Source organism: Cheilinus undulatus, linkage group 3, assembly GCF_018320785.1.
Source record: "Cheilinus undulatus linkage group 3, ASM1832078v1, whole genome shotgun sequence".
In the NCBI taxonomy this organism is placed as follows: domain Eukaryota; kingdom Metazoa; phylum Chordata; class Actinopteri; order Labriformes; family Labridae; genus Cheilinus; species Cheilinus undulatus.
Window position 1 is genome coordinate 15,152,490 of NC_054867.1, and position 25,308 is coordinate 15,177,797.

General features: G+C 38.6%; 1 protein-coding gene across 1 annotated transcript in view; it reads left to right on the plus strand.

Annotated features, from left to right (window-relative positions):
- Window positions 1-25,308, plus strand: part of itpr1b (inositol 1,4,5-trisphosphate receptor, type 1b) — a 138,652-nt gene that overhangs the window by 18,061 nt on the left and 95,283 nt on the right. Inside the window, exons 4-25 of the mRNA XM_041783677.1 lie at window positions 4,398-4,513; window positions 4,817-4,903; window positions 5,741-5,899; window positions 11,535-11,633; window positions 11,804-11,887; window positions 12,129-12,275; window positions 12,510-12,614; window positions 13,291-13,335; window positions 13,446-13,475; window positions 14,147-14,301; window positions 16,021-16,120; window positions 16,203-16,363; window positions 18,689-18,830; window positions 18,918-19,076; window positions 19,163-19,335; window positions 19,643-19,762; window positions 19,842-20,033; window positions 22,564-22,815; window positions 22,901-23,042; window positions 23,131-23,284; window positions 23,482-23,675; window positions 23,764-23,902. Coding sequence (XP_041639611.1) covers window positions 4,398-4,513; window positions 4,817-4,903; window positions 5,741-5,899; window positions 11,535-11,633; window positions 11,804-11,887; window positions 12,129-12,275; window positions 12,510-12,614; window positions 13,291-13,335; window positions 13,446-13,475; window positions 14,147-14,301; window positions 16,021-16,120; window positions 16,203-16,363; window positions 18,689-18,830; window positions 18,918-19,076; window positions 19,163-19,335; window positions 19,643-19,762; window positions 19,842-20,033; window positions 22,564-22,815; window positions 22,901-23,042; window positions 23,131-23,284; window positions 23,482-23,675; window positions 23,764-23,902 — 2,955 coding nt within the window. The remainder of the gene's footprint in view (window positions 1-4,397; window positions 4,514-4,816; window positions 4,904-5,740; window positions 5,900-11,534; window positions 11,634-11,803; window positions 11,888-12,128; window positions 12,276-12,509; window positions 12,615-13,290; window positions 13,336-13,445; window positions 13,476-14,146; window positions 14,302-16,020; window positions 16,121-16,202; window positions 16,364-18,688; window positions 18,831-18,917; window positions 19,077-19,162; window positions 19,336-19,642; window positions 19,763-19,841; window positions 20,034-22,563; window positions 22,816-22,900; window positions 23,043-23,130; window positions 23,285-23,481; window positions 23,676-23,763; window positions 23,903-25,308) is intronic.

Sequence of the window (25,308 nt, forward strand, 5' to 3'; positions counted from 1 at the left end):
TAACAGACAGTTCGTTCAATAATAGACAATATTGATATCTTCACTTAATCACCATGATAAAGATTCCTCTGAATAAAGGAAACCCTAAGAAAACAACCACATCCCTGCCATGTGTAACGGTGCCACACATGGTTTAAAAGCAGCTGGGGGTCTCAGACTGATTTAACTCCTGGTTAAGGCTTAGTAATAGCAATGTCAAAGTAATATTTTCCAGTCTTATTTACATAGAATTTATTTTAAAGAGGTGGAATTGTTCCCTGATCTCTGGAAAGTTTGTGTAGAATAAAAACTGTAGCACACTATTGTCAGCTCTCGTGGACATGCCGTGCTGTTACCGTTCTCATTATTAGATAGGCTACTTGATGCTATAAGGCCAATTTGCATAGAAATGGGACCCCCCCCCCAAAATAACTGCATATGGGCTCAGCATCACTGCTTGCCTCTGTGTGCGGTGATAGGCTAACAACACAATAAGGGGAGCATTAAAGCTGTGCCTTTTGACTTGTTAGTTTTAGTGCACACACTTTTTAGTGATTTCTCAGAGAATGATTCTAACACCAGTGTGTGACACATTCCCTGTATTATTTTGTTCAATATGAGCATGGAGAAGTGCTTTAAAGAGAGCTTGCTTTGATCGGGGATCATGGAGCAGGTGTATCATCTCATCCAAACATGTTTCCTTGTGGGCGTGTTTCAACAAAGTCCAGTTGTTTTCCAGTGTCCGGACTATTTCTGCAGCTTTGTCGAATATTACAAAATAATAGCAGATACCAACCCTGTCCCTCACCCTAACCATTCACCCAATGTGCACAAAGGCAAAGTAGCACGTCTTGGTAGGTAGCACCTAACACCGTCTCCACCACTCACTTACTGAGCTCGTAGCAAACGAAACGCATCCAGCTTGGGTGTGACGTCCTTCCCAGCAGCAACATCTGACCTCTGAGGTAAATGGAATGCAACAGAAATCCCTGAATGATGATTCTGCAACATTTTGGGATTTCATAGTTTCCAGTTTTGAACCAGAACACCAAAGAAGTCCTCTGAGGTATGAAGTTTAATTGGAGCAATGTTGCGACGTGCAACGAGAAATGCAGACAGACACGCCACCAATTATAATAGTAATATATTTTTTTACTTGTGCATGGTGAGCAAAGCTAACTTGAGTCAAATTCCTTGTATTTTAAATATCCCTGCAGAATAAAGTCAGTTCTGAGTGTTTCTGACTTCAGAAGCTGTTTTTCAAGTCATCCTTACTGCCTATCATCTGTTCTTGATGTGTTTATCATAATGGCTTATTGTGTAAGATGATTGAATGATTCTTTGTTTGGTTAGCAATTAGCATGGAGTCATAACACTGGAGACTAATGACAGCAGTGGTAAATTATGCAGAAGAAAAGGCTCAACAGCAGCACACAGTTCTGTCTTCATTCTCCCTTCAATGAGGTGATATTTGGTTTGGCTGTGTTTCATTGCAAGATTTGCTCACCAGTTTTCGCTTTACACATTAAACTTACCTTTTACCAAATACTTTCCAGTCTATGAATTCCCCACTCTCCATCCATAACCCCAGTTGCTCACCTGTCAGACAGACTTTCTCCCACTGCCCCATTTTCGGTTTTGACCTTGGCCTCATCTCTTCTCGTTCTCGTTTCCTCCACCCCATGTCTAATCCCTGGTGACTTGTGTGTTGGCTGTATGTCTAATGGAGGTTGCAGTAGTGGCTATTTTTATCCCACGTATAAATCACCTGTTTCCCTGCTCCAGTTTACATGTGGAGTAGTTAAGTTCACTTGGTAAAGATGATGCCTATAAATAATTCAATAATTTTAACAAATTAATATCAGGCGTGTTTAGTATGATTAATTTTTAACTGTAATCTTACATGGTATTGTTTCTTTGGGTATAAACACCAAAAGCGAACAGACAAGGTCATACAGTATTTTTATATTTATTACAACCTTGTTATAGTAATTTTATTTATTCCTGCAGAACAGCTGAACAAGTGAGAAAGCATTAATGTTTTGGTAGAATCTCTGTTGTTAAACCTTGCATCTGAAGGAATATATAAACTTGTTTGCAAACAGGCAAATTAGTAAGAGACAAAATCAGTTTTTGCAAGACTCTTCCCTGGTAAGCAGAACCAGTCTCACCTGCTCATCATGGCTTGTTCTCCCTCCTTTATCAGCTGTGATGACTCCTTGAGAGTTCAAATGAAGAATTGTGTCCTGTGGGACACATCAATGTAGTAGGGAGCCATTAGAGCAAATTCTCCTTTGGATTATTCTTTCTTTGCACAATTTGAACATTACAAGTTGAACTATTTTGCCTTGTTGTTGGACCTAAACACAGACAGTCAGATTTGTTTTTATCTAGGTGGATTGAAAGAGATGTCAACTTGAATAAACGCAGCAGTTCAGTGCTCTCCTTTCCAGTCATTCAGTTTTGTTGCACTTCTACAATGACAATAAAGTAGGGATGGGCAATTGATTAAGTTTCAGTGTCAATAATGGTTTTATCTTTCTGATCATGACAATTAGATCATCAGGATTAAGTGATTACTGTAACTCATGCTGCATTGGTCTCATTTTGTCCACAGGTTTTGTCATGTGTAATAAATATTTCAGTGTTTGTTGTCATGTATTAGCCACAAGTACATCACTGCTACCTCAAAAACATAGTTGATTTATTTTCATGTCTTTATTGTAAGTATTTAACCGGGCTTGGTAATGCCACTGATTGCCTGAATCAGTTGGATTACAATTCACAAGGTCCAGATTCGATTTGATATTTATTCATTTAGAGATATTTTAGTTACATGTTGCTTCAACATTCAAGAGATTCTCCAAGAACTTTAGTCGGATAAAAGAATGGTCTAACCAGGGACATTGTTGAAAATATCAGGGTTTGCATTAAAAATGTATGTTTGAGGAAGAGATATCCAACTTGATAACCCGCATAGATATCCAAAATAGGGCCTAATGATGATTAAGCCTAAGATTCAAACCTTAAATCTGAGTCTAAAGGCTTTTAGTAGCAAGTGCAGGTCAAGTTGCGAGCAGCATGAGTGGCGTATGTCTGAGACTGGTAGCACGAGGAGCCGCCAGGGGAAGGAAAAGATAAAAGTAGATGAAATAATTTTTAAACCCCCTTATCATCACCAACATACTCATCTAAATATATCAAGCCGAAAAGTAGCATAATTACACTTTTTTTATACCTTTGTAAGGGACCAGGGCTGGAGGCCTTATACTTTTAGGTTGTCTGTCTGTCTTTCTGTTAGTCCATCTATTTCTGTACGGTCAATTTTGTATATTTGTTTATTCATTTATTTATTCAAATGTATTTGTCTAGAGTGGCAGACGTGAAACATCAAACAAAAAAATAGATAGAAATAAAATAAAATTTTAAAAAATGCTACAAAGCACAGATTAACTAATACCGAGTCACATCAGAAAGCCATCAGTCAAAACATCTACCACCTGATGCATCTTCCTCCAGTGCCTTCAATCTACTTTTAAAACAATTTAAAGAGACTGGCTCCCCAGTAAATCCCTTTTCCCGTAGCTGATTCCAGGCTGCAGGAGCAGCATATCTGTAACTTTTTTTTTTTTTTTTACCCATCTCAAGACTTTGGGCACAGAAAGCAAAAGTAAATCTTGTGACTTAGTCCCCGAGCGAAGACTGTAGTTTCCAGAACTTTTCACATGAATAAAATCACACAAGTATGTGGTAAGCAATTTTAATAAAGCATAATAAATAAGGATATGATTTAGCCTATGTGTGGTCAAAGACGGCTAACCAACAGGATCATACAGAATACTATGGTATCTAAAGAATGCTCATGGTACACATTTTGACTCTGACAAAAGGATGAACTTATTTAAGTTTTGGTAGTCAAAGGTAAAGGTCATTTGCCCCTTTGTTAATTCTTTGCTTGTGAACACAACAACATCCTAAGAATTCTTTCCTCAAAACTTTCCCAAATGTCTCCTCTGACCCAAAGATAAACTGAGTATATTTTGGCGTTGCAAGGTCAAGATCAAACAGCTCTTCTATTTTTACCAACCACTGTCATTTCACTGTTTGGCATTCCTGGCATTTGTACATCTTGTAGTCTCGCAAGGTAACCGCCAGACAGTTGATCTACTTGTTTTAGTTTTTGTCAGACAAGCTATTACTAATAACTTCCAAGTTTGTAATCAGTAACATACAGTATGAAGTGTAAATGTTTACTGCTGGTGTACTGAAAAGATATGTTTCATGTTGGATTTTGTATTGAAGTTTTATCAAAATCTTGCTGTTGTTTTATGAGTTGTACCTTGTAATGATGCAATTCATTTGTCTGATATTACAATTTAAGACAAAGTTCTTTATGTCTGTTTTCTTTTTTTTTGCAGACTGCCTTTTCAGATTGTGTCCTATGAATCGATACTCTGCACAGAAACAGTTCTGGAAGGCAGCAAAACCTGGAGGCAACAGCACCACCGACACAGTCCTGCTCAACAAACTCCATGTAAGTCTCTTAAAAGCTGCTCTTTGAATGTTGTAATAGTGAAGGAAATGGGTGAATTTGACTTTCTTGCTGCAGCATGTTTATGTATTATTGAAATAAAAATCAAAAAGGCAGCTGTAGAATTTCAGCAAAGTCCAGTTGCATTTTGATAAAACTGTTAATTACCACAACTGGATGAGTGAGAATCTCCCAAGAGGGCCCAGGACATATTTATGTGGTAATGTTCTTTCTGTGCATTCCTGAAAAATGCTCAAATATCTGCCTGTGCTTTGAGGATCTTTGTGTTTTCCTGTTCTGTTTTAGCACGCTGCTGACCTAGAGAAGAAGCAGAATGAGTCTGAAAATCGCAAGCTGCTCGGAACGGTCATCCAGTATGGAAATGTAATACAGGTGTGTTCAGCAGAGATAAGGTGCTTTGGTAGATAGCACTGCTGCACAATGTGTGTCACTGTGTGCATAATAATCTTGTCTGTAGTTAAGGTTTTATCAAAGAAAAGTTTTGAATAATTGCTACTGCTAAAAAGTGTTAGATAAAGTTGTCTGTTTTAATTTATTATCTCCATTTGCTCTTTACAAATGAAGTTGCACACAGGCATGAGATCATGTTAAACTAAGAATAGTAGTGCATTCCTGCTGTATGATGCATGCAAAAAAAAAGACAGTGCTTACATTGTAAGGTGTCCTAGATACAATGAACTTTCATTTTATTTATAAAGGGAGCAACTCTGGGGCTTTGGTTCACCACAAAAATAGATCTAGTTTAAACTAAAGCTATTATGCTCATGCATGGGTAGTCTGTTTTCACAGTATGCTTTGCATTGAAGAAGAGATGGACACTTATTGTGCATAAAAGCTTTAAGTTGTTTGCTCTATGGTATAATGTTGGTGGTTCTGATGACTTAGATTTGAAAGTGGAGTCCCCCATAATCTAAAGAGCTTGTTTAATTCCAGAGGAGTTGTATCATAATAATAGGTATGTTTGGTCATGAGAAGGTCATTGTATTTTAGTCATGAGAAACATTTAAAGATAAGATAATTCAAGGATGTAAATATTTTGAGAGGAAAAGCACCAGAGTTGCATATTTCAGTGAGCAGTTCCCATGGGTCAAGATGTGCCAGACTGTCACATATTTCCGTCTTTCTACCATTTCTGTAATTCTTTCCACTGTGTGGATGATGTCCTTAAGAGTAGCCATGTGTAACACTACGTTTCTGTTTTGCCAACAGTTGCTGCACTTGAAAAGCAATAAATACCTGACAGTGAACAAGCGCCTACCTGCACTGTTGGAGAAAAATGCCATGAGAGTGACGCTGGACTCGGCGGGAAATGAAGGCTCCTGGTTCTACATCCAGCCCTTCTACAAGCTGCGGTCCCTGGGAGACAGTGTGGGTAGAGCGGGGTGTGGGATTCGAGATAATTATGCTCAGCAGGAGACATTAGGGATGTATTCTTAGATTTATTTCAGGGTTTGATCTTGTAAGTCCCTTTTAACTTTTTTTTCCCCTACAAATTAATCAAAGATGGAAAACATGTAGAGCCCCATCGCATGCTGCACAAAGTGTCTTGGTGTGCAGCACAGGTGTCTTTCCTGTTTTCTGCCTAAAACAGTTCATTTAGGACCACTCTTGCCATACATTAAACCATTTTTTTGCAAAATGGATGTACAGTTTTACTTGGCAGAGAAGGCTGTGGTCAAAAGATCCTCCATGGGTTAGTCAAGCACTGTTGCTTTGACTTTCCACACAGCGCATGGCTAAAAACCCCCATATGGATGGATACATTAATGACATTGTGTACTGAATACAATAAAATCAGTTCAAAAGCAATTAATCACTAGTAGTATGAATCTGAATGAGGGTGCAACAAGCTTTGTGCTATAAAGGAGGAGGCTAGGGTGGTGGAGGTTAAGCTTTACCAGCAGCAGCAGCATGGTGCATCAGCATTAATTCAAGCAGGGATTAGTGAGAGGGAAGTTTTATTTAAATACACTGCTGTGTTGAGAGAGAGAGAGCTGTGATTGATGAGTTAGGTGCAAATCTGGCATGTTCCTATCATCAGGATGCAGAAAATGACTGCACCTTAGACCACCTAAACCAAGTCTAAACTCCAAAGTCTGTGATGTAATTAAATATTTAGAGCATGCATTAGAAAGCCAGACATGCCAGCAAATTCACAACACCCCACTGATTTTGTTTCAGTTGCACAGGATGCACATAAGCATCGCTACTCCACACTTTATTAGAGGTGGGAGAAAAAAATGATTCTTAGATGCATTAGGATGTAGAGGTGGAAGTTCTGAAACAATTTATAGATGTCCAATAATCGATTATCAATATTATTTTAAATATTTAATACTCTGGAATAGCAGGAACAAAAAGGTAGAACTCTGACACGCAGTGCGTAAGAGCAAAATTTAGATTACCAGTTGTTCATCTTTGAAAAAATACATTTTTATGTATGTAATTTCAGATAATTTACAAGGAAAGGATCTGCTACCTTTGGTTCAATGCAATTGAAAATTTACAGTTTACACACATCTTCCATTAGAGGATGGTGGAAATTTGATTTTTCTCTTTTTTTCTAAATACAAATGTAATGTTTTTGTTAAATGTTTGACAAAGTGAGAACAAATGAAATGTAAAAAAAAAAAAAAAGGCATCAAAATCCATCAATAATCGATTAAGAATTGAATCGTAGCCCTGTGAATCATACTCGTAAATATTCCCACCTCTACTTAATATTAGTGCAATTATGGATGGATTTAGCCTTAATGTACAGAGGACTAAAAAAGTGAAAACCTTTGTGTTGGTTTCTGTTTTTATAAGCTCTTCTCTGTGTGTGTTTGCTTGTTTCTGTCTGATAAACACAGAAACACTCCCAGAAGCACACTCCACTGTAGCTCGCAACAGGAAGTTTGACTTATAATAAATCTTAACTTTGAGTGTCACCGACACATTTGTACATAGATATTCATACAGTCTGTATGAATATGGTGTCTCATTTTTGATTGTTTCTGATGTTTTCGGAATACTTCAGTGATTTATAACTTAAATCCTCTAACTGCATATTTTACACAGTGACTTATGTGTTTTCTGTGTGTTAACAGGCACAGTGAAAGAGTAGAGGTTACATGAGCTGACTTGGGGTTGGCATATTAAACAATAAAAACTAAAAGTAGCTAGCAGGCATACCTAGATCTTAAAGCAGGGTTAGCAACTTTTAAACCAAAATTGGCCACATTTAGCCAGTTAAACTACCAAAGGCCCAAAATGTTACAGAGTGAGACACTCTGAATTAGACATCTGTGTTATTTGTAATTTAATAAAGGAAAAAATACAGTATTTATCTTTCAACAGAATCTATTCCACATGATATGCTTAGTTTGATGACTTACACAGGATTGAGGCCAATTAAAGGTCTGTGTCCATACCTGGCTTTTTTCAGCGATGGCAGTGTCTATAACCTAGTTTTCAGAGCGCTTCTCACCAGTGTTCATTGTTGTTAGAAGAATCCCGTTTTCCTCTGTGGCTGTGTGCTTCTTATTTTCATATTTCAAGGAAATATCACACAGAAAACATGAAGACACTGTAGAGGAATCCTGTCCTGACACAGGCAGCAGCTGCAAAAGTGAAAAGGATACCCTCGAATTAAGACAAAGAGAGACTGGTCAGATCGATTCTCTTCTGCTGTTGTCAGAAGTCCTGCCCGTTCTTGATTTTGTGTGGCAAGTGAGGGAGAAGTGATGTTGACGAGCATAGCACTGCTCTGTGAGTTGAACAGTTTTTCTATCCTATTGCTTTAAGCATGGCGACAACAGCTGAGTCTGAGGGGATTTTTCTGTCCAGTGAGCTGATTGCTCAGAACGATGGACTACATCGGTTTAAAATGAAAATGAGAGCTGCTATGGTCACAGGCCCTACAGCTACTTTTTAATCTTATAAACACAGTTTTTACGGGTTTTCTAAATATATTCAACTTACTTTTCTGTTTGTTTTACAAATGAATTTAGTTATAAAATGGATTTAAATGTTTCACAAAAATATTTACAGCCATTTAAATCTACCCGTCTAACTCAGTTTTAGATCATTCATGGCAGATTTTAGCATGTTTTTTTAATGTTTACAATTTATTGAAATGACTAAGGGGCCACAGGGATTGAGGAGGGAGGCCACATGTGGCCCTCAGGCCACCAGTTGCCAACCCCTGTGTTAGAGGTAATGAGAGCTCATGTTGAGATTGTTTTTAGTGATTTTATGCTCAAAAAAGTGTATGTATAATCAAGACATGTAATCTGCTCTCTTTGCATTATGCATGGATAGAAAAATGTAGACAGTCGTAGCACCAATCACTTTGCACCATGCTTTTTTAGCTTTATGCATGACCACATCTAAACTTCTTGGCAATAAATCTTACACCGTTGAAAAGCCTGTTTATTTCCCTTTTAAATGGTGCCACATTTGTAAGGAACATGCATTTGTGGGATGAGCAGCAGAGCTGAGTATGTGGGTTGTACCCATGGAAAATGTGCGAAATCTTCCCTGCCAATGGCAAACAGCATATTTTGCTGTTGCTGTTGACTCTTGTTTTGAACTTCTGGTACCCCCAGGTGCTGCCAATCAAGTGCCTGATTGGCACTTGATTGGCAGCACCTGTGAGCATGGGCCCTGCTACAGCGGTCAGTAGGTGTCTGCTCCAAGAATTGGCATGCCACGTTTGACTGGTCTGGATAGGGCCCGTGGGATAGGGCAACTTTAAAGCTGATATTCCGCAAAACCAAGTTGCAGCATTGTTTGGAGTAAGCCCTAGTACCATCTCCAAACTTAAGGCCAAGTCCCATATAACGGGGGATGTCAGAGACAGGCCACGAAGTGGGCGTCCCAAGAAGACGACACCCCAAGAAGACTGTTTCCTCACCCTGTCAGCACTTAGGTACCGTAGGCTGTCTTCTACAGGTTTACAGTCAAGGTTTGCAGGACGATATGGATATGAACAGACTGCACGTAGCCAATCTCCAGTCTCATAGGGCTGCCAGGAGGCCTGCCATAACTGCCCTTCACCATCAGGCCTGTTTGCGCTGGTGTCGGCAACACATGCACTGGAACCTGAACATGTGGAGGAATGTTATGTTCAGCAATGAGTCCAGATTCTGCCTACAGCAGTTGGATTGTAAGGTCAAAGTGTGGAGAAGATGGGGAGAACGCTATGCTGATTGCTGCACCGATAGGGAAACATCTTTTGGTGGAGGCAGTGTTATGGTGTGGGGCGGCATCTCCCTCACTGGAAAAAATAAGGCTTATCATCATTGGAGGCAGTCTAAATGCAGAGAGATATCAGGATGAGATTCTGCAACCAGTGGCAATCCCATATCTCCACAGTCTGGGACCAAACTCTGTCCTCCAAGATGACAATGCTCGCCCCCACAGAGCAGGGTTTATCAGAGACTACCTCCAGTATTTGGGAGTGGAGAGGATGGAATGGCCTGCCAGTAGTCCGGACCTCAACCCCATTGAACACTTGTGGGATCAGCTTGGGCGTGCTGTCTGTGCCAGAGTGACCAACACAACCACGCTGGCTGACTTGCAACAAATGCTGGTTGAAGAATTGGATGCCATCCCACAGCAGTGTGTGACTGGCTGGTGACCAGCATGAGGAGGAGGAGCCAGGCTGTTGTGGCTGTGTATGGTTCTCCCACATGCTACTGATGCTCCTGTTTATTAAATGAATAAATTGTTAAGTTGCCAATATATCTTGTTTCTTCAAACTTCAATCATCCAGTCCACCAAATACCAAGCAAGAGTCAATGGCAGAATAAGCTGTTTGGCATTGGTAGAGCAGATTTGTCAAATTCTTCATGGGTGTAACCCACATACTCAGCTCTGCTGCTCATCCCATAAATGCATGTTCCTTACAAATGTGGCTCCATTTTAAAGGGAAATAAACAGGCTACCTAACGCTATAAGATTTATTGCCTAGAAACATTGTTACAACAAAGACATAATCTACCAAACACAAATTTCCTTACTTTTTGTGCTAAGTTTATGTTTGTGTACTCTCAGCAACAACTAAAGGCCCAGCAGTTTGGTTAGAATTGAAAATGGAAGTGCATTTATATTCTCTTGAGTTTGATTTTTTTTATATATAACTTGGAGGGAAACAGAAACAGAATACAAAACAGCCACTCCAAGCAAAGCTGGTTATCTACAGTCTCTCTACATTTTACTTCTAGCACACCTTGAATAAGGTGTAAGCATCATCATGGTTAACTTTCACCTTGCTTTATTGGTTGCAGGGATTGTGTTTGGCACTTAAAGATATTGAAAAATGTACAAGTGTTTATCTATGTTTGCTATATCTTGATCAATAACAGTGGGAAGAAAGTTCCTTTGATGGTAGAAATTTGTACTTTTTCTCATATAGATGTGGTACACCCATCTTTTATCTATGCCTCATACATGTTTACTTATTTATATATGAGACTAAAGTAAATTAGATTTCAATGGAAGATTGAGGTCTTCAGTTTAAACCCCTTTCTCACAAAGAAGGAAGTATTTTTTTTCCATTAGCATACCATGTTAATATTATGACAGGTGTACTTGGTGGACAGAGAAAATACAAATAATATGCAATTGACTGGAGCAAAAACATATGTTCCTTGAGCAATGGTCTGGGTCAAAGCAGCAGCTCAATGATAGTAATCCAGCTCTCTTACAGCATGGTCCACAGCTCCCTCTAGTGCTCATCCCGAGGCTAGCAGTGCTAACATATCTCTCATGCCTCTGTGTTCTGTTCACCTTGTGAGGAAGGGGAATTGCAGTGTTGAGAATGATGGCTAATATCATGGGACTTGACATACTTCTGGTATCGAGTTAAAATGGAGTTCTCCATCCAGCGCAGTGGTGTATTTATAGGACAGTTCTTGTGAAAGATACTAACAGTACCAGAATCCTGTTTATTTAATTGTATTTATCAAACATAAGGTTGTAATTTAAAAGCAACTGTTTATTTATGTTGAACCTACAGGTGGTGATTGGAGACAAAGTGGTCCTTAACCCTGTGAATGCTGGACAGCCTCTACATGCCAGCAGCCACCAGCTTGTTGACAACCCAGGATGTAATGAGGTGCAGAAACATGTGTGGCCTTACAGGGCTGTGCAAAAAATAAGACTCACAATAAACAATCATTGTTTAATTGTACAATCAATGTCAGTCTTAAATATATGATAGATTATAAGGCAAATGTAAACATTTACGTTTGTGTTGTTTGGTCAAGCACGTCTTGTGTCTTTTAGGTGAATTCTGTAAATTGCAACACCAGTTGGAAAGTTGTTCTGTTCATGAAATGGAGTGACAACAAGGAAACAATACTGAAGGGGGTAGGTGGCTTTTATGTGTGAAATCAACTTACTGTAATCTATTTTCATGAATCTTGTATGTGAAACACACCTTGATCACTCAACTTAATAAGACACATGACAAATGAGCCTATAAAATAAGTATGTAAGAAATAAATGCTATGAAAATTAAAAGAACAAGAATTTTATTGCATGTGTGAAACCGTTTTTCTTCCTGTCCTTCACATGGTCTGCATTTATGTGTTTTTGTGTGTGTTGGCAGGGTGATGTAGTCCGGCTGTTCCACGCAGAGCAAGAGAAATTTCTCACTTGCGACGACCACAGGAAAAAGCAGTATGTTTTTCTCAGAACAACAGGACGCCAGTCTGCCACCTCTGCAACCAGCAGCAAAGCACTATGGGAAGTAGAGGTTAGCAAAACATATCCTGAAAATAAAAGCTAATACACTGTTTGGTATTTGTCATTGGGCTTGTTTCTATCACCCGGTTATTTAGCTGATAAGATGAGTTGCCCTTGACATGGAGGAGGCAAAGATAATCTTTGCTGTTTTTGTTTAGCAGAAATAATCACACTGAGAAACAAAACTAAGTTCAGATGTATGCGCAGTTTATTTATACTTCTTCCATAACTTTGTCATTGCCAGGTGGTCCATCATGATCCATGCAGGGGAGGCGCAGGCTACTGGAACAGCCTGTTCAGGTTCAAACACTTGGCCACAGGGTGTTATTTAGCTGCTGAGATGGGTGAGGTATGTCAACTAACCCTCATACTGAGTTAAGATGATGGAACTAAGTCTACATTGAAAAAATCTGTGCTAACATTACTAATTTAAATTGTGTCATTTAATTTAATTTCTGTATGAAATGCAATGAAATGCCAGGTAAATGTGGTTCAACATGCATGTAACGAGATTTTTTGAAAAGAACTTAGACGAGAGCACTTGTTTAGATTTGAATTATTGCAATGTAGTTGGGATCACATACTGTATATGATCAGTCATTGGTGGTAGAAAGCTTTGATTCCCAACCTGGGGTGTGGGACCCCTGGGCAGGGCACCAAAGATCTTAAGGGGATGCAAGGCTTTGTCTGACCTGATTTGTCCGAAATCATGATAAATCTCCTATAATTCCTTTTTTTATATCAAGAGATTTTGGAAAGAAAAATATGCATAGGCCTATTTACTTGGGTTTTTATCAATGAAACAATTAAAATCAATGCTGATGATGCGTAACTTTTTTGCTGTGGGTCCTGGGGTACCTCAGCTCCTTTAAGATAAAAGTTGAGGGAGCGCTCCGAGGAAGACAGGATGGGAACCACTGGTCTAGAGCCATGTGTTGTTATAAAAAGGGAGTTAGAAACAAAGTTAGAAAATGTAGGATCATTTATGCTGAGGATGTTGATAAGGATGCCAGTGTTCTCCCCAGGTAAATCAAGACTTTGAGGAGGAGAGTGCGGAGCAGCGGTCCTCGGTAAGACCTGATCTTTATCCTGTGAGTGCTTTACAATGCCATGCCAGATGCCCCAGTGCTTTTGATTTAATCTGTTTAATTCTGTGCTGGATCTTTGCTCTTTGCTCTAGGTGGTGGACTTTACACCTTTTAATTTCCAGGTACTGTCCTAAAATAGCTGCAAAGATTACACATGATCATACTTCTGCCTCTGCTTTTTTCCTCTTTCTTTTTTATGGCACATTTACTCAGAAATATCAGTATCCTTTATAATTTAGATTGTTATCCAATGTTATTGACCTATGCATACACATCTTAACAGCAGTAGATTTCTGCATGAATTTCATTTAGTTAGATAATTTATTTCTAGATGGAAACCACAAGGTGGCAGTGTTGTCCAAACCATAATCATCCTATCCTATAAGCTGTGTTCTCCTGTAGTGGTAAAATTTATCAGGAGGCCCAACAACCTTCACAAGTTTGTTTTACTGATTTGTAGACTAAGGTGAAAGCTTATCTGTATCAGTATTGGTATCAGTCATGACAAGAAGGTTAATTTGAAAACATTTCTGTCTCATCTTATTTAAGAACACCTAAAATCATGGTCTTTATTATTTATCCAATGTAAAATTATATTGAAACAAGCATAGAGCAAGTAAACCATTGCCACACAATATAGCATTTGTAGTCTGAGCAAATTTGCAATACTCTTTGTATAGTCATACATGTCTACAAGACTGAAATCTCTTAAATGCAGCTTGTCTTTTGTAACTGTTGTTGCAGAATATAGCCTGTGCTCTGCTCCCTCTCACTGCATGTGTTCTTGCTCTAGCTTGATGCGGATAATGAAGCTTTACGAGGTCGTCTGCGAGCGCCCCAAGAGAAGATCATGTACACCCTGGTGCCAGTCCCTGATGGCATGGATATTTCCTCCATCTTTGAGCTGGATCCTACCACTCTGAGAGGAGGAGACTCCATGGTGCCCAGGTATAATCTAGATTTAATGTAATATATGGCATATAGACACACTTTACTTACAGTCCCTTTTTAAAATACACAAGATACACTTCAGGCTGAAAGCAAAAATAACAGTTCAAGCGTGAGGAAACTAATTGAAGAATAGTAATTAAGCATAGACTTTGCATGAATGTTATGCACTACATGTGTTATAGTATAACTGAATGTGCTTGTATTTCCTAGGTTTGTTTAAAATGAGTGAAATAGTGATGTATGTGACTTAGAAAAACTATTATGAAACACTTAAACTAGTTTGCAGGAAAATTATCAGTTTTATGTAAAAGCAGACTACTTGTTTAAATGTGATTGCTGGCCTGCAAACTTCTATTCTTACATTGTCTGTGCATCTTTTAAAAGGCCCTATTTTGTGTCTGACCTGGTGGTATTATGTGAGGGGATATACAGTACTTCTAAAGTTACAGAAGCACATATGTCTCTGTTGCTGCGTATGGCATTAAAACGGGCTCTTCACGTTTTTTTAGGCCTGCATTGTGTCACATCGTCAGGTGTGTGCATGCATGCTGCAGGCTACTACAGCTAGCACCTCCCATTGTTACCTGAAATAACCCTGCTCCTCTAACTGCAGCCAGGGGACTAATTATTAATGCCCAGGAGAACTGGTACACAAAGGTAAGCCTGTTAGCTTCAGTGGGCGTTTACATAACACCTGCCAAGAATATAGCTCCTGTCTGCTGTCTGTGTGTAAGTCCTGACAAGCTAAACACACACGCCTCATGTTGCACACGTGAAGAGAGTTCGACAGATGAAGCTGGCTCAGACTTTACTACTGTATGTGTAAAGGTTGAGTGCTTAATGATGGGGCCATGATACTGTGCAGGTCGCTACTGACTCACCTGTGATGTCACACACTTGGCTGAGGAAGTCATAAACAATGTCTTCCCTATCATGAAGCTTGTTTACATTTGTGTTTTTAACCTCTTATTACAGCTGTCTCATGCAATATGCAGTAAATCCTATCTTAATCTGCACGTGATCTTCATTTATTGTTTGCACCGTTTTGCGGTTTCATTATTTTATGATTGGCTTATCAACATTTATTAGGTCTTTGGAAATGTTGGTGTTGGAGGGACTTTTCTGCCCCTATTCAAGATCTAAATGTCATATTCATTGTGCATTAATACTTATAAAGAAAAAAGAAAATTAAGTCAAGATAAAGAATTTACAAATTGATGTCTTCATTTTTCTGCAAGCCTTGAATCTGTCTGGCTTTCAGCATTTTCTTGGTCATTTTCAAATTAGTCGATTAGATTGTGAGATGAACTGTGTGTTCAACTGGTACATTGGCTTGAGGATGGCTGTAGGGGATAGCACTTATATTCCATCTTAACAAAATACATGCTCGGCATATTATAGTGTTTTATGCCAAGTTTCCTTTAGAAAATTGAATAAATCTAGTAGCATCCATTCAGTCAAAGTCATCCTCTTAGCTTGTTAAACTTCTTCAGTTTCATGTGATAAAATTGAAAAATGCATGCCAAGCTATTGAAAAAAAGTGCAAAACTGGTTAACCCCCAAACTAGAATTTGATAGGATAACTAGTTAATTGCCATCCAGCTGTTTTCAGGGATGTTCACCATAACTTTCTGTCCTTCTGAAGTAAAATTGCATTGCCACCTGTAGCTTTCTTTACGATTTCTCACCCCAGACAATGCCCTCTTTTACTTCCAGGAGCTCCTATGTGAGGCTAAGACACCTTTGCACCAACACATGGGTTCACAGCACCAACCTCCCCATTGACAAAGAAGAGGAGAAACCTGTTATGTTACGGGTGAGTAGTTACTTGCTTCATCTGATTGTTTGACACTGATGTTATCTAAACAGAGAAACTTAGAGTAGTACTTATTTTCTAGATTGGAACCTCAGCAGTAAAAGAAGACAAGGAAGCTTTTGCCATTGTACCAGTGCCACCAGCAGAAGTGCGAGATTTAGATTTTGCCAATGATGCAAGTAAAGTGTTGGCATCCATCGCTGGAAAACTTGAAAAGGGCACCATTACTCAAAATGAAAGAAGGTAGGTAGGAAAATGTAAATGAAAGACTTGAAGTGTAACTTCATGCCATATAATGAGAACAATTACTGTGTGCTTTGCTATAATGATACTGTACTAGTATTTTCATTATGCCTCTGCACTGTAGAGATGTAACAGTGTTAAAATTTCATAGCAAGATCATCATGACAAAAACTAACATGGTAATCAGTATTATCAGGGAGCTGTTATAATTTGCTGAAAATCTACAAAAATTGTGGCTTCATCATTTAAAATCTTTTCATCAAGTTTGACATTAAAAAACACTCTTAAGTCTATTTAACAGCTCAGGGACTACCACACAGACTTTATGTTTGTATCGACCCTAAAAGTACACATGAAAATATTACCAAATGTACATTAAAAAGGTACTTTGTTAATAATGTTGTTGATACTTTGGTACTTTTTGATACTACATACTTTAAATCATTCATTCTCATCTGGTGGGTCGCTGAGCTATTTCCGGTGTGTCATGAATGTGTGCCTGGAGAATGCCATGCTGTCTCTGGAAAACTGAATAACAATAAAATGAAAGCATTCCCCTCTGTAAAGATGTGCCTTTTTAAACATGTTAATTATGTTTTGTTCCATCTGAGGTCCAACCTTCAATATTTTTAAATTGATAAATTTGTGTTGTTAAGAATTTTTAAACATTTGGGTCGTATATTCATGTTCATTTTCATTTCATTCTAGTCATGGTTAAGTTCACAATTTTTTCACAAGAAATATTCAACTACATTCCATTCCATAGCCAGAATGGAGCAGGGAGATGAAAAATCTTATTTAGCCTGCGCCTCACTCAAAACACAAATGTACAACAGCTGGTCTGCCAAGTTTACAATAAATGAGAGAATGACATTGCAGCAACATTCAAAACAGATATAGTAACAATTTCAAAGACTTTGACTACACCTACCCTTAGTAGTAAAATAAGAAAACAAAACAGCACCTTATTCTCCATGTTCATAATGTCTAATAAGTCTGTCTTTGTACATTCTCTGAAACTGAAGGATGTTCACACAGCTCTTCATATCAATTCTATATTTGACTCCAACCACAGAAATACACATCTGCTTTAAGGTTGTCCCTGCAAATTGATGCTTGAAATTAAATTTCCTTCTATGGTTCTCATCTGCTGAACTTAAAATAAACTTATTTTGTAAATTTTCAGGTAATGCTCAATTTTTAGCTCTTACCATAACTGTGTCTGCAACTCAATCAAATCTTAAGTTTTAACAATCCTGCCTTAATAAACAGACCATTGGTGTTCTCTCTGTAACCTGCTTTGTGAATAATTTAACAGTAGTTTTCCATTTCCCCAGATTTCCACACAATAAAAAGGTATGGCAAAATTAGAGAGCATCCTAAGGAGGTGGTGTTTGGACCTGATGCCCAAACCATTTGAGAAACAGTGTTTTAATTGGTGTATTATCCATTATTTCTAAATTTGATGGGACAGAAAAGTACCAAAATCACCAAAGACAAACACAGAATTGAATAGGGCCTGGGGCATTATGCTTTCAGGTTGTCCATCCATCCAGGCCATTCTTGTTGACACTTTCTCTCAAGAATGTTTTAAGGGATTTTCTTCAAATTGACACAAGTGTCTCTGACTCAAGGATAAACTGATTTGGAGTCCATAGGTCAAAAGTTAAGGTCACTGGACCTTATATCTATCACCTAATTCCCAGGCCATTCTTGTGAATAACATATCCCAAGAACATTTTGACAGATTTTCCTGAAGCTTGTTCCAATTGTCCTCTCTGACTCAAAGGTAAAATAGCTACAGTTTGGTTATTGGTCAAAGGAAAGTGAGCGTCATGTGCATCCTTTACTTTTGAAAGCGGTATCTCAAGAACACTTAAAAGAATTTTCTGCAATCTTTGCACAAATGTCGACTCTGACAGGATGAACTGGTTAGATTTGCGGGTCAGAGGTCAAGGTGGCTGTTTCAAGGATTCACTGAGTTTTTTTTTTTTGGTTAAATTTGACACAAACCTACAACTGGAATACAACTGGAATTGAGAGTGAACTTATTAGATTTTGGAGGTAAAATGTTAATTTTATGCATCAGTCTGACTCCCATTCACTTAACTTGCTCTCTGATCCAGAGTTTATTATAAAAATACTCCAGCCCTAATTCTTGACCCACCACTATACTTATTTTAGACCTTATAGAGGCATATAAACACATAGTAGCTCTAGCTTTTATGTATCTGATGTGAAGGATCGCTGAAGAAAGCTAAGTTGAAGTGGTCTGTTATGCTCTCCTGTTTATATTTGACTTGTATACTTATGTATTTCTTTCAGATTTGTGACCAAGCTCTTGGAAGATCTGGTTTTCTTTGTGGTGGACATCCCCAACAGTGGGCAGGATGTTTTGGAGATCATGGTTAACAAACCTGACAGGGAACGACAGAAACTCATGAGAGAGCAGAATATCCTAAAGCAGGTTGGTCTTAAACCTCAAAACTGCTTTTGGATTGATGTATTGTTATGAAAATGTTAAGGACATTAAGACTCTTAATTTCCATTTCAGATTTTCAAACTTCTCCAAGCGCCTTTCACAGACAGCGGTGATGGTCCCATGCTGCGGCTGGAGGAGCTCGGAGACCAGCGCCATGCTCCTTTTAGACATATCTGCAGACTTTGCTACAGAGTGTTACGCCATTCCCAGCAGGATTACAGGAAGAACCAGGTAGATAGGGGCAGTAATTTTACTCTAACTCCTGATCGTATGGTCTTCATGTGCAGTAATATTCCCCTCAATCTCACTCCATTCAGGAATACATCGCCAAACAGTTCCGCTTCATGCAGAAACAGATAGGATATGATGTGCTGGCTGAAGACACAATAACAGCTCTTCTTCACAACAACCGGAAGCTGCTAGAGAAACACATCACTGCCGCTGAGATAGACACATTTGTCTCTCTTGTTAGGAAGAACCGGGAACCAAGGTGAGGATTAAAGGAAAAGGCTGGCCTCAGCTGGTTTGTTTAATGGGCAAAGTTAAGCAGCTTTAGCTAGATTTGTTTGTGTAACAGTTCTTAAGAAATGTAAAGGTATGCAGATGTACTTAAATGTAGTCCAATGCAATGCTGAAATCCACTTATATATGTCGTGGCCTATATTTGAACTATTTTAGTAATTTAACAGTGTTTTCACGCCATATGCCTGCAATATAGTGACCATGAACGTTTCTTACCTCCTACTAAACTGATTAAAAATAAATGACACATTGAATGTTTTTCAACCTACCCCCAGGTTTCTGGACTATCTCTCAGATCTTTGTGTGTCAATGCAAAAGTCCATCCCTGTGACACAAGAGCTCATCTGTAATGCAGTACTGGACCCAGCCAATGCTGACATCCTCATTGAAACCAAGTGAGCTTTTTATTTTATTAATGATAATACCTGAAAAGTTGCAACTCGAATCTTGAAATGACATTTCTGTGGTCACCAGGTTAGTCCTGTCAAGGTTTGAGATCGAGACCCCTGCAAACGGAGAGAGTCCGATGGAGGCAGAGGACGAAGAAGAGGTCTGGCTTTTCTGGAAAGACAACTGTAAAGAGATCCGTAGTAAGAGTATCCGTGAGTTGGCCCAGGATGCAAAGGAAGGCCAGAAGGATGACCAAGAGGTGATTAGCTACTACAGGTGAGACATCTTTGATTCCACTAATTCAGTCTTAACATGAGCAGCCACACATATATGACTTTTTGTGAAATTAACTATTTATTTTTAAGAGTATCTAGGCAAATGTAACTGTCAGGGACCAAGCAGTAAGGCACAAGACACAAGAGTACTTATTAAGAAAATGTAGGGTTTTATTATACCCGAATCAGGGACAACCAAATTTATATTATTTTAACTTTAAGCAAACGGGACAAAAGGTAAGGTGTAAACTGAAACAAATGGGCCTGACACCATGAAGATATATAGATATATGGGTTGGGCCAAAACCAAAAGAAATACAGAGTGGTAGAAAACATGGACACCAAACTAAACTGATTTCAAAGCAAAATTGTCTAAACCCAAATCCCCCCATGACATCATGGCTGTTGGTCAGTTCCAACAAGCTGGCTGCAGCATAGAAGTCAAAGTCTGCCCTTGGCCACTCTTTGCTCAAACCAGATTCTCTCCCTCACCATCCCGGTATCTCAAAAAGAAAGAAAAAATTATTAGAACAAAAGAAATATGTTTTATCTTACACTGTACAAATTGTATGCACTAAATTTTAACAGTGTCAGATGAAATGCAAACTATGTGTAAATCATTTGGTGGTTGACTGAAATTTACCAAATTCAACTATGAAATGTAATAGTTGTTTGTTGCAAAATTACTAAGTGTTTGTGAGAAACTAATGAGGTTAGAGTGTGGGTCTAAGTGGCATTACCCTGAAACAATTTCAATTTTATTTTTTCTAATTTGATCTTTATTTTCCAGTTTGTATATTCCAGCATACATTAGCTGTCAGAGTATAAATTTCAACAATTTCAGCCTTCTTTTAATAGTTTATGTATGATTGTGAAAACATTTTATAAACAACCATTTCTCTTAATTAGTCGTTTTGTGTACAGGGTTGAAGCTGAACAGTGGGTATTCATATATGCTTTAAACACTTAACCTTGCAAAGCCAATGGATTGGCCAGATTCCATGTCATTCCATGTCAGATCCATCTGGCAAAGTTTTCTGAAAGTTTTTCCAGTCAGAGAATTAGTTGACCAATCATAGCATGGTTTAGTTTTACTGCACATTGGTAAACAATGGCTGCCGGTGAAAAGATTAGCGTGGATGCACCTATAGAGGCAGTTTATGAGAAATGGATGATTTTATTATCACAAAAAAGCAACAAACTACACTGAAAGCCTGTTTGTTGGAAAACATGTTTTCGTTTTTCTCCCAGCCAGCTTCACCATAAGTTTGATTCTCCAACTGGCTCCTCTAAGAGTAAACAGTGATAACGGCTGCATATCAAGCACGTGTCAGGTAGTTTACTCCTTAGAGAGGTGCATGCCTGCCATGTCATAAGTTTTGTTGCACAGGTATTATGTTAGTCCAATCACCCTCTGGGTGTTTTTGAAAGGTTCTGCCCCTCTCAGTCAGAGAATGTAGTGTAAGGTCTGTTTATCAGGTGGACATGAAATACATCCAGTAGAATATGCATGAAACAGCCTTATTAACAGGTTGTTTAACACTACAAACAATTCAAATTTAATAACAGTGATAGACCAAATATCTTTCTGTTTTTATACTGCCATCTTTGTGGTGACCCCATGCTAGCATTTACCAACATTTTGACCAGTTGCGATACAAATTCACTCTTCGTACTTTCCACATCAATCATTTGCCCACCAACAAGTTAACCACTGAAAAACATTGATATTGTGAGAATACAAGTAAAAAATATATTTTACACCTTTATTAAGTTAGTTATATGTAGAGTATAAGGCCATAAAACACAAGGTTATACTTGAGTGATTATCCTAGTTTTGTCCCCTCATTAGGACAATGATTCCTACAGGATATAAACATTTAAAATAATATAAAAGATAAATAACATGAAATAAGAAATAACTAAAACAATTGAAATTAATTTAATTAAAAAAAAAAAAAAAAGAAATGATAATAAGAAACAGTGACACCAAAAATGCATTGGAAAACTACTTTTAACATGGTTAATTATTGAGAAGGAAAGTCTAAATATGATCACATCACAAGTTCAACATTGTGCTGAAGTCTCAGACCAGCCTTAGATTTGTTTTTTTAGTAATGTTTGTGTCATTCATCATGCTATTCTTTCTGGAAAATACCTGATTAGGAACAGTTGTATTTTTTAGCATGGCAATGACCTTAAGTATGCTGTTGTAGTGAAATCATATTTGGGTAGAAAATAAGCTGGTAAAACACCTGCAGCCAGATGTAAATTTCTTGTTATCTGCTCTTATCTTAATAAAAAGACTGAGCAATAAGTATGGATGGTCATTAAGACTTTGCTTTAACGGCAGATCTGGTGGTAGTTGACCTATGAATGTTGAACAGTGCTGGAGAAACTTTGATATAAAATTTGACCATCTAACTAGCCAGCTCATGTGTTATATGTCTTTACATTTATACATTTAACTTTAGATGTCAGGTAGGACTCTAATCCCTATTCATTCCTCATATTTCCTTGCATCCTTGCAGGTGTCAGCTAAACCTTTTTGCAAGGATGTGTCTGGACCGTCAGTACCTGGCCATCAACAAGATCTCTGGCCAGCTGGATGTGGATTTGATCCTGCGCTGCATGTCTGACGAAGACCTCCCTTTTGACCTGCGGGCGTCTTTCTGCCGCCTGATGCTGCACATGCATGTGGACCGGGATCCTCAGGAGCAGGTCACTCCTGTCAAATATGCCCGCCTTTGGTCTGAGATTCCTTCAAAGATTGCCATTGATGAGTGAGTTTCTCTCAACACCTTACATGTGCTGGTGTAATATCTCTAAAGACAACACAGAGATGCATTTTTCCCTCTAATTATCCAGCTATGACAACGATGGAACCACCAGGGATGAGATCAAAGAGCGGTTCTGTCTCACAATGGACTTTGTGGAGAACTACCTGAGAGAGGTGGTGTCACAGAACATTCCCTTCTCTGACAAGGAGAAAAACAAGCTTACCTTTGAGGTAACTCCTCTTTGTGGATGATGACAGGCAAGAAATCACATCGGTTTAGTGTAACTATAAATCATGCCTTTGATTCTCTCGTCCACAGGTAGTGAACCTGGCAAGGAACCTCATATACTTTGGTTTCTACAACTTTAGTGACCTACTCCGACTGACAAAGATCTTACTGAACATTTTAGACTGTGTTCATGTCAGCACCATTTATCCCATCAACAAGATTGAAAAAGGAGAGGAAAACAAAGGTAAACACTCAGCTGCTCAGGTGGGATTCATTTGACTGTACACCAGTGAAGAGTGCTACTGTAATGTCAAAGTTTTAATCTGTTAAAATATGATTTTTTTGGTCATATTTTTTTATTGTGACCTCTCATACCTAAAATAAATAATCATGATCATATGTTACTATCTATGTGTATCACTATTTCTGCATGATCTAAAGCTGGCAGTAACGTAATGAAGTCCATTCACGGAGTCGGGGAGTTGATGACCCAAGTAGTGCTGCGAGGAGGCGGATTGCTGCCCACCACACCTACTCATCAGCCAGAGGGAGATGTGGTTAAAACACAGACTGAACCAGAGAGAGAAGACATCATGGTCATGGACACTAAGCTCAAGGTCATTGAGATTCTCCAGGTAGGAAATCAGGAAACTGTTCATTTCTTTGACACAAAGTTAGGTCTCACGTTCATACTCCATTCATACATGGTCTTTTGTTCCCTAGTTCATTCTGAATGTACGGCTGGACTACAGGATCTCCTGCTTGCTTTGCATTTTTAAAAGCGAGTTTGATGAGAACAACCCACAAGGCGACATCAGTGCCAGTCAGAATGGATCCAATAATGTCACCAGTCAGATGCCAGGTAGGATAGTACTGTGTAATTTGAAAGAATTCTTCAACAGTAGATATTGTGACTTTGTATTTGAAAAAACAGAGATTTATTTGATTACCTAAATGAGCACATTTTACACAGATGACCTAGTTTCAGACCCCTGGTTTTGATGCTGGAAGACTTCGAGTAACTGAGCCATCATTAACAACATTGTTTCAACCATGCTTTTCCCAATCTAAACAGTTTAAATTGTCGGCTGTGAAGAAAAGGCTTAAAATAACATATCAGTGTTATTGTTTAGATCAGTGGTCCTCAACTGGTCTAGCCTCAGAACTAGAGATGCACTGATTGTAAGAATTAAGGCTGATACAAAGTTTAAGATAAGAGTTTAGCTGAAGGCTGATGCCAATGTTTTTGTCATCCCTTATTTGTTGCAAAACTCCCACTGTACCAACATTTTTTCTCTTGGTTGATAATTACAGTTTGTCTCCTTCTGCCCTATAAAAAATAGATATTTATCTCAGGATGCCACATTATTTGCTGATGGTTGATGTTTGTCAACAGAGCTGATGTTGGCTCATACACTGATGTTGAATGGACACATTTCTGCATCCCTGCCATCACCTTCTTTTTTTTGCAATCAATTGTTTTTTTATTTAGCAAAGAGAAGAGCATAACATATTTCAAGGCAGTAGTGTAGCAGGTAGTGAGCACTTCCCTTTAGCAAACCCTCTAGAAGAACTTCCCCCACAAACTGGCGACATCACCCCTCCCTCCTTATCCCATCAAGATTTTCTATATTGTTACATAGGGTATATAGGTAATACAGTACATAATACAAAAGTCTCGTCAGTGTTAAGTAGGCCAAGATAAGAAAAACATAATGATAATAAAATAGAATAAATAAAATAAAAAATAAAACACACACAAAGATAAACAGAAAGTCACAAATAAGTATACATTCCTCATTCCAGTAAGTTTTTAACCCCTGCAGCAGCAGAGGTCCAGGTTCGGATTGTTTTCTGACCAGCCCCATGCATTTTTGCTACAGATAACTCCAAGTAGAGTATGGTCAAGAATGTTTGCAGCCACTGGGTACGTGTGAGTGTGTGGGGAGGCTTCCAGCGCAAGGCTAGCATTTTTTTTAGCTGCAGTCAACCCCGCTAAAAGAACGTGGGTTTGAGTGGAGGACAGGCTCAGTGATGAGGTGTCGTTAAGGAGCAGCACTCTAGGCAGACATGGTATGTCCATCTTTAACAAATCTGATAGAGTGAAAGATACTGCTTTCCAAAAGGACACCACATCAGGGCACTCCCAGTACATGTGCAAGAAAGATTGCACATGGCCCAGAGAGCATAGATCACAAATAGGAGAGGGTGTGAGCTTCATGAGGTATCGCTTTCTTGGCGTAAGGTACATTCTATGTATGAATTTAA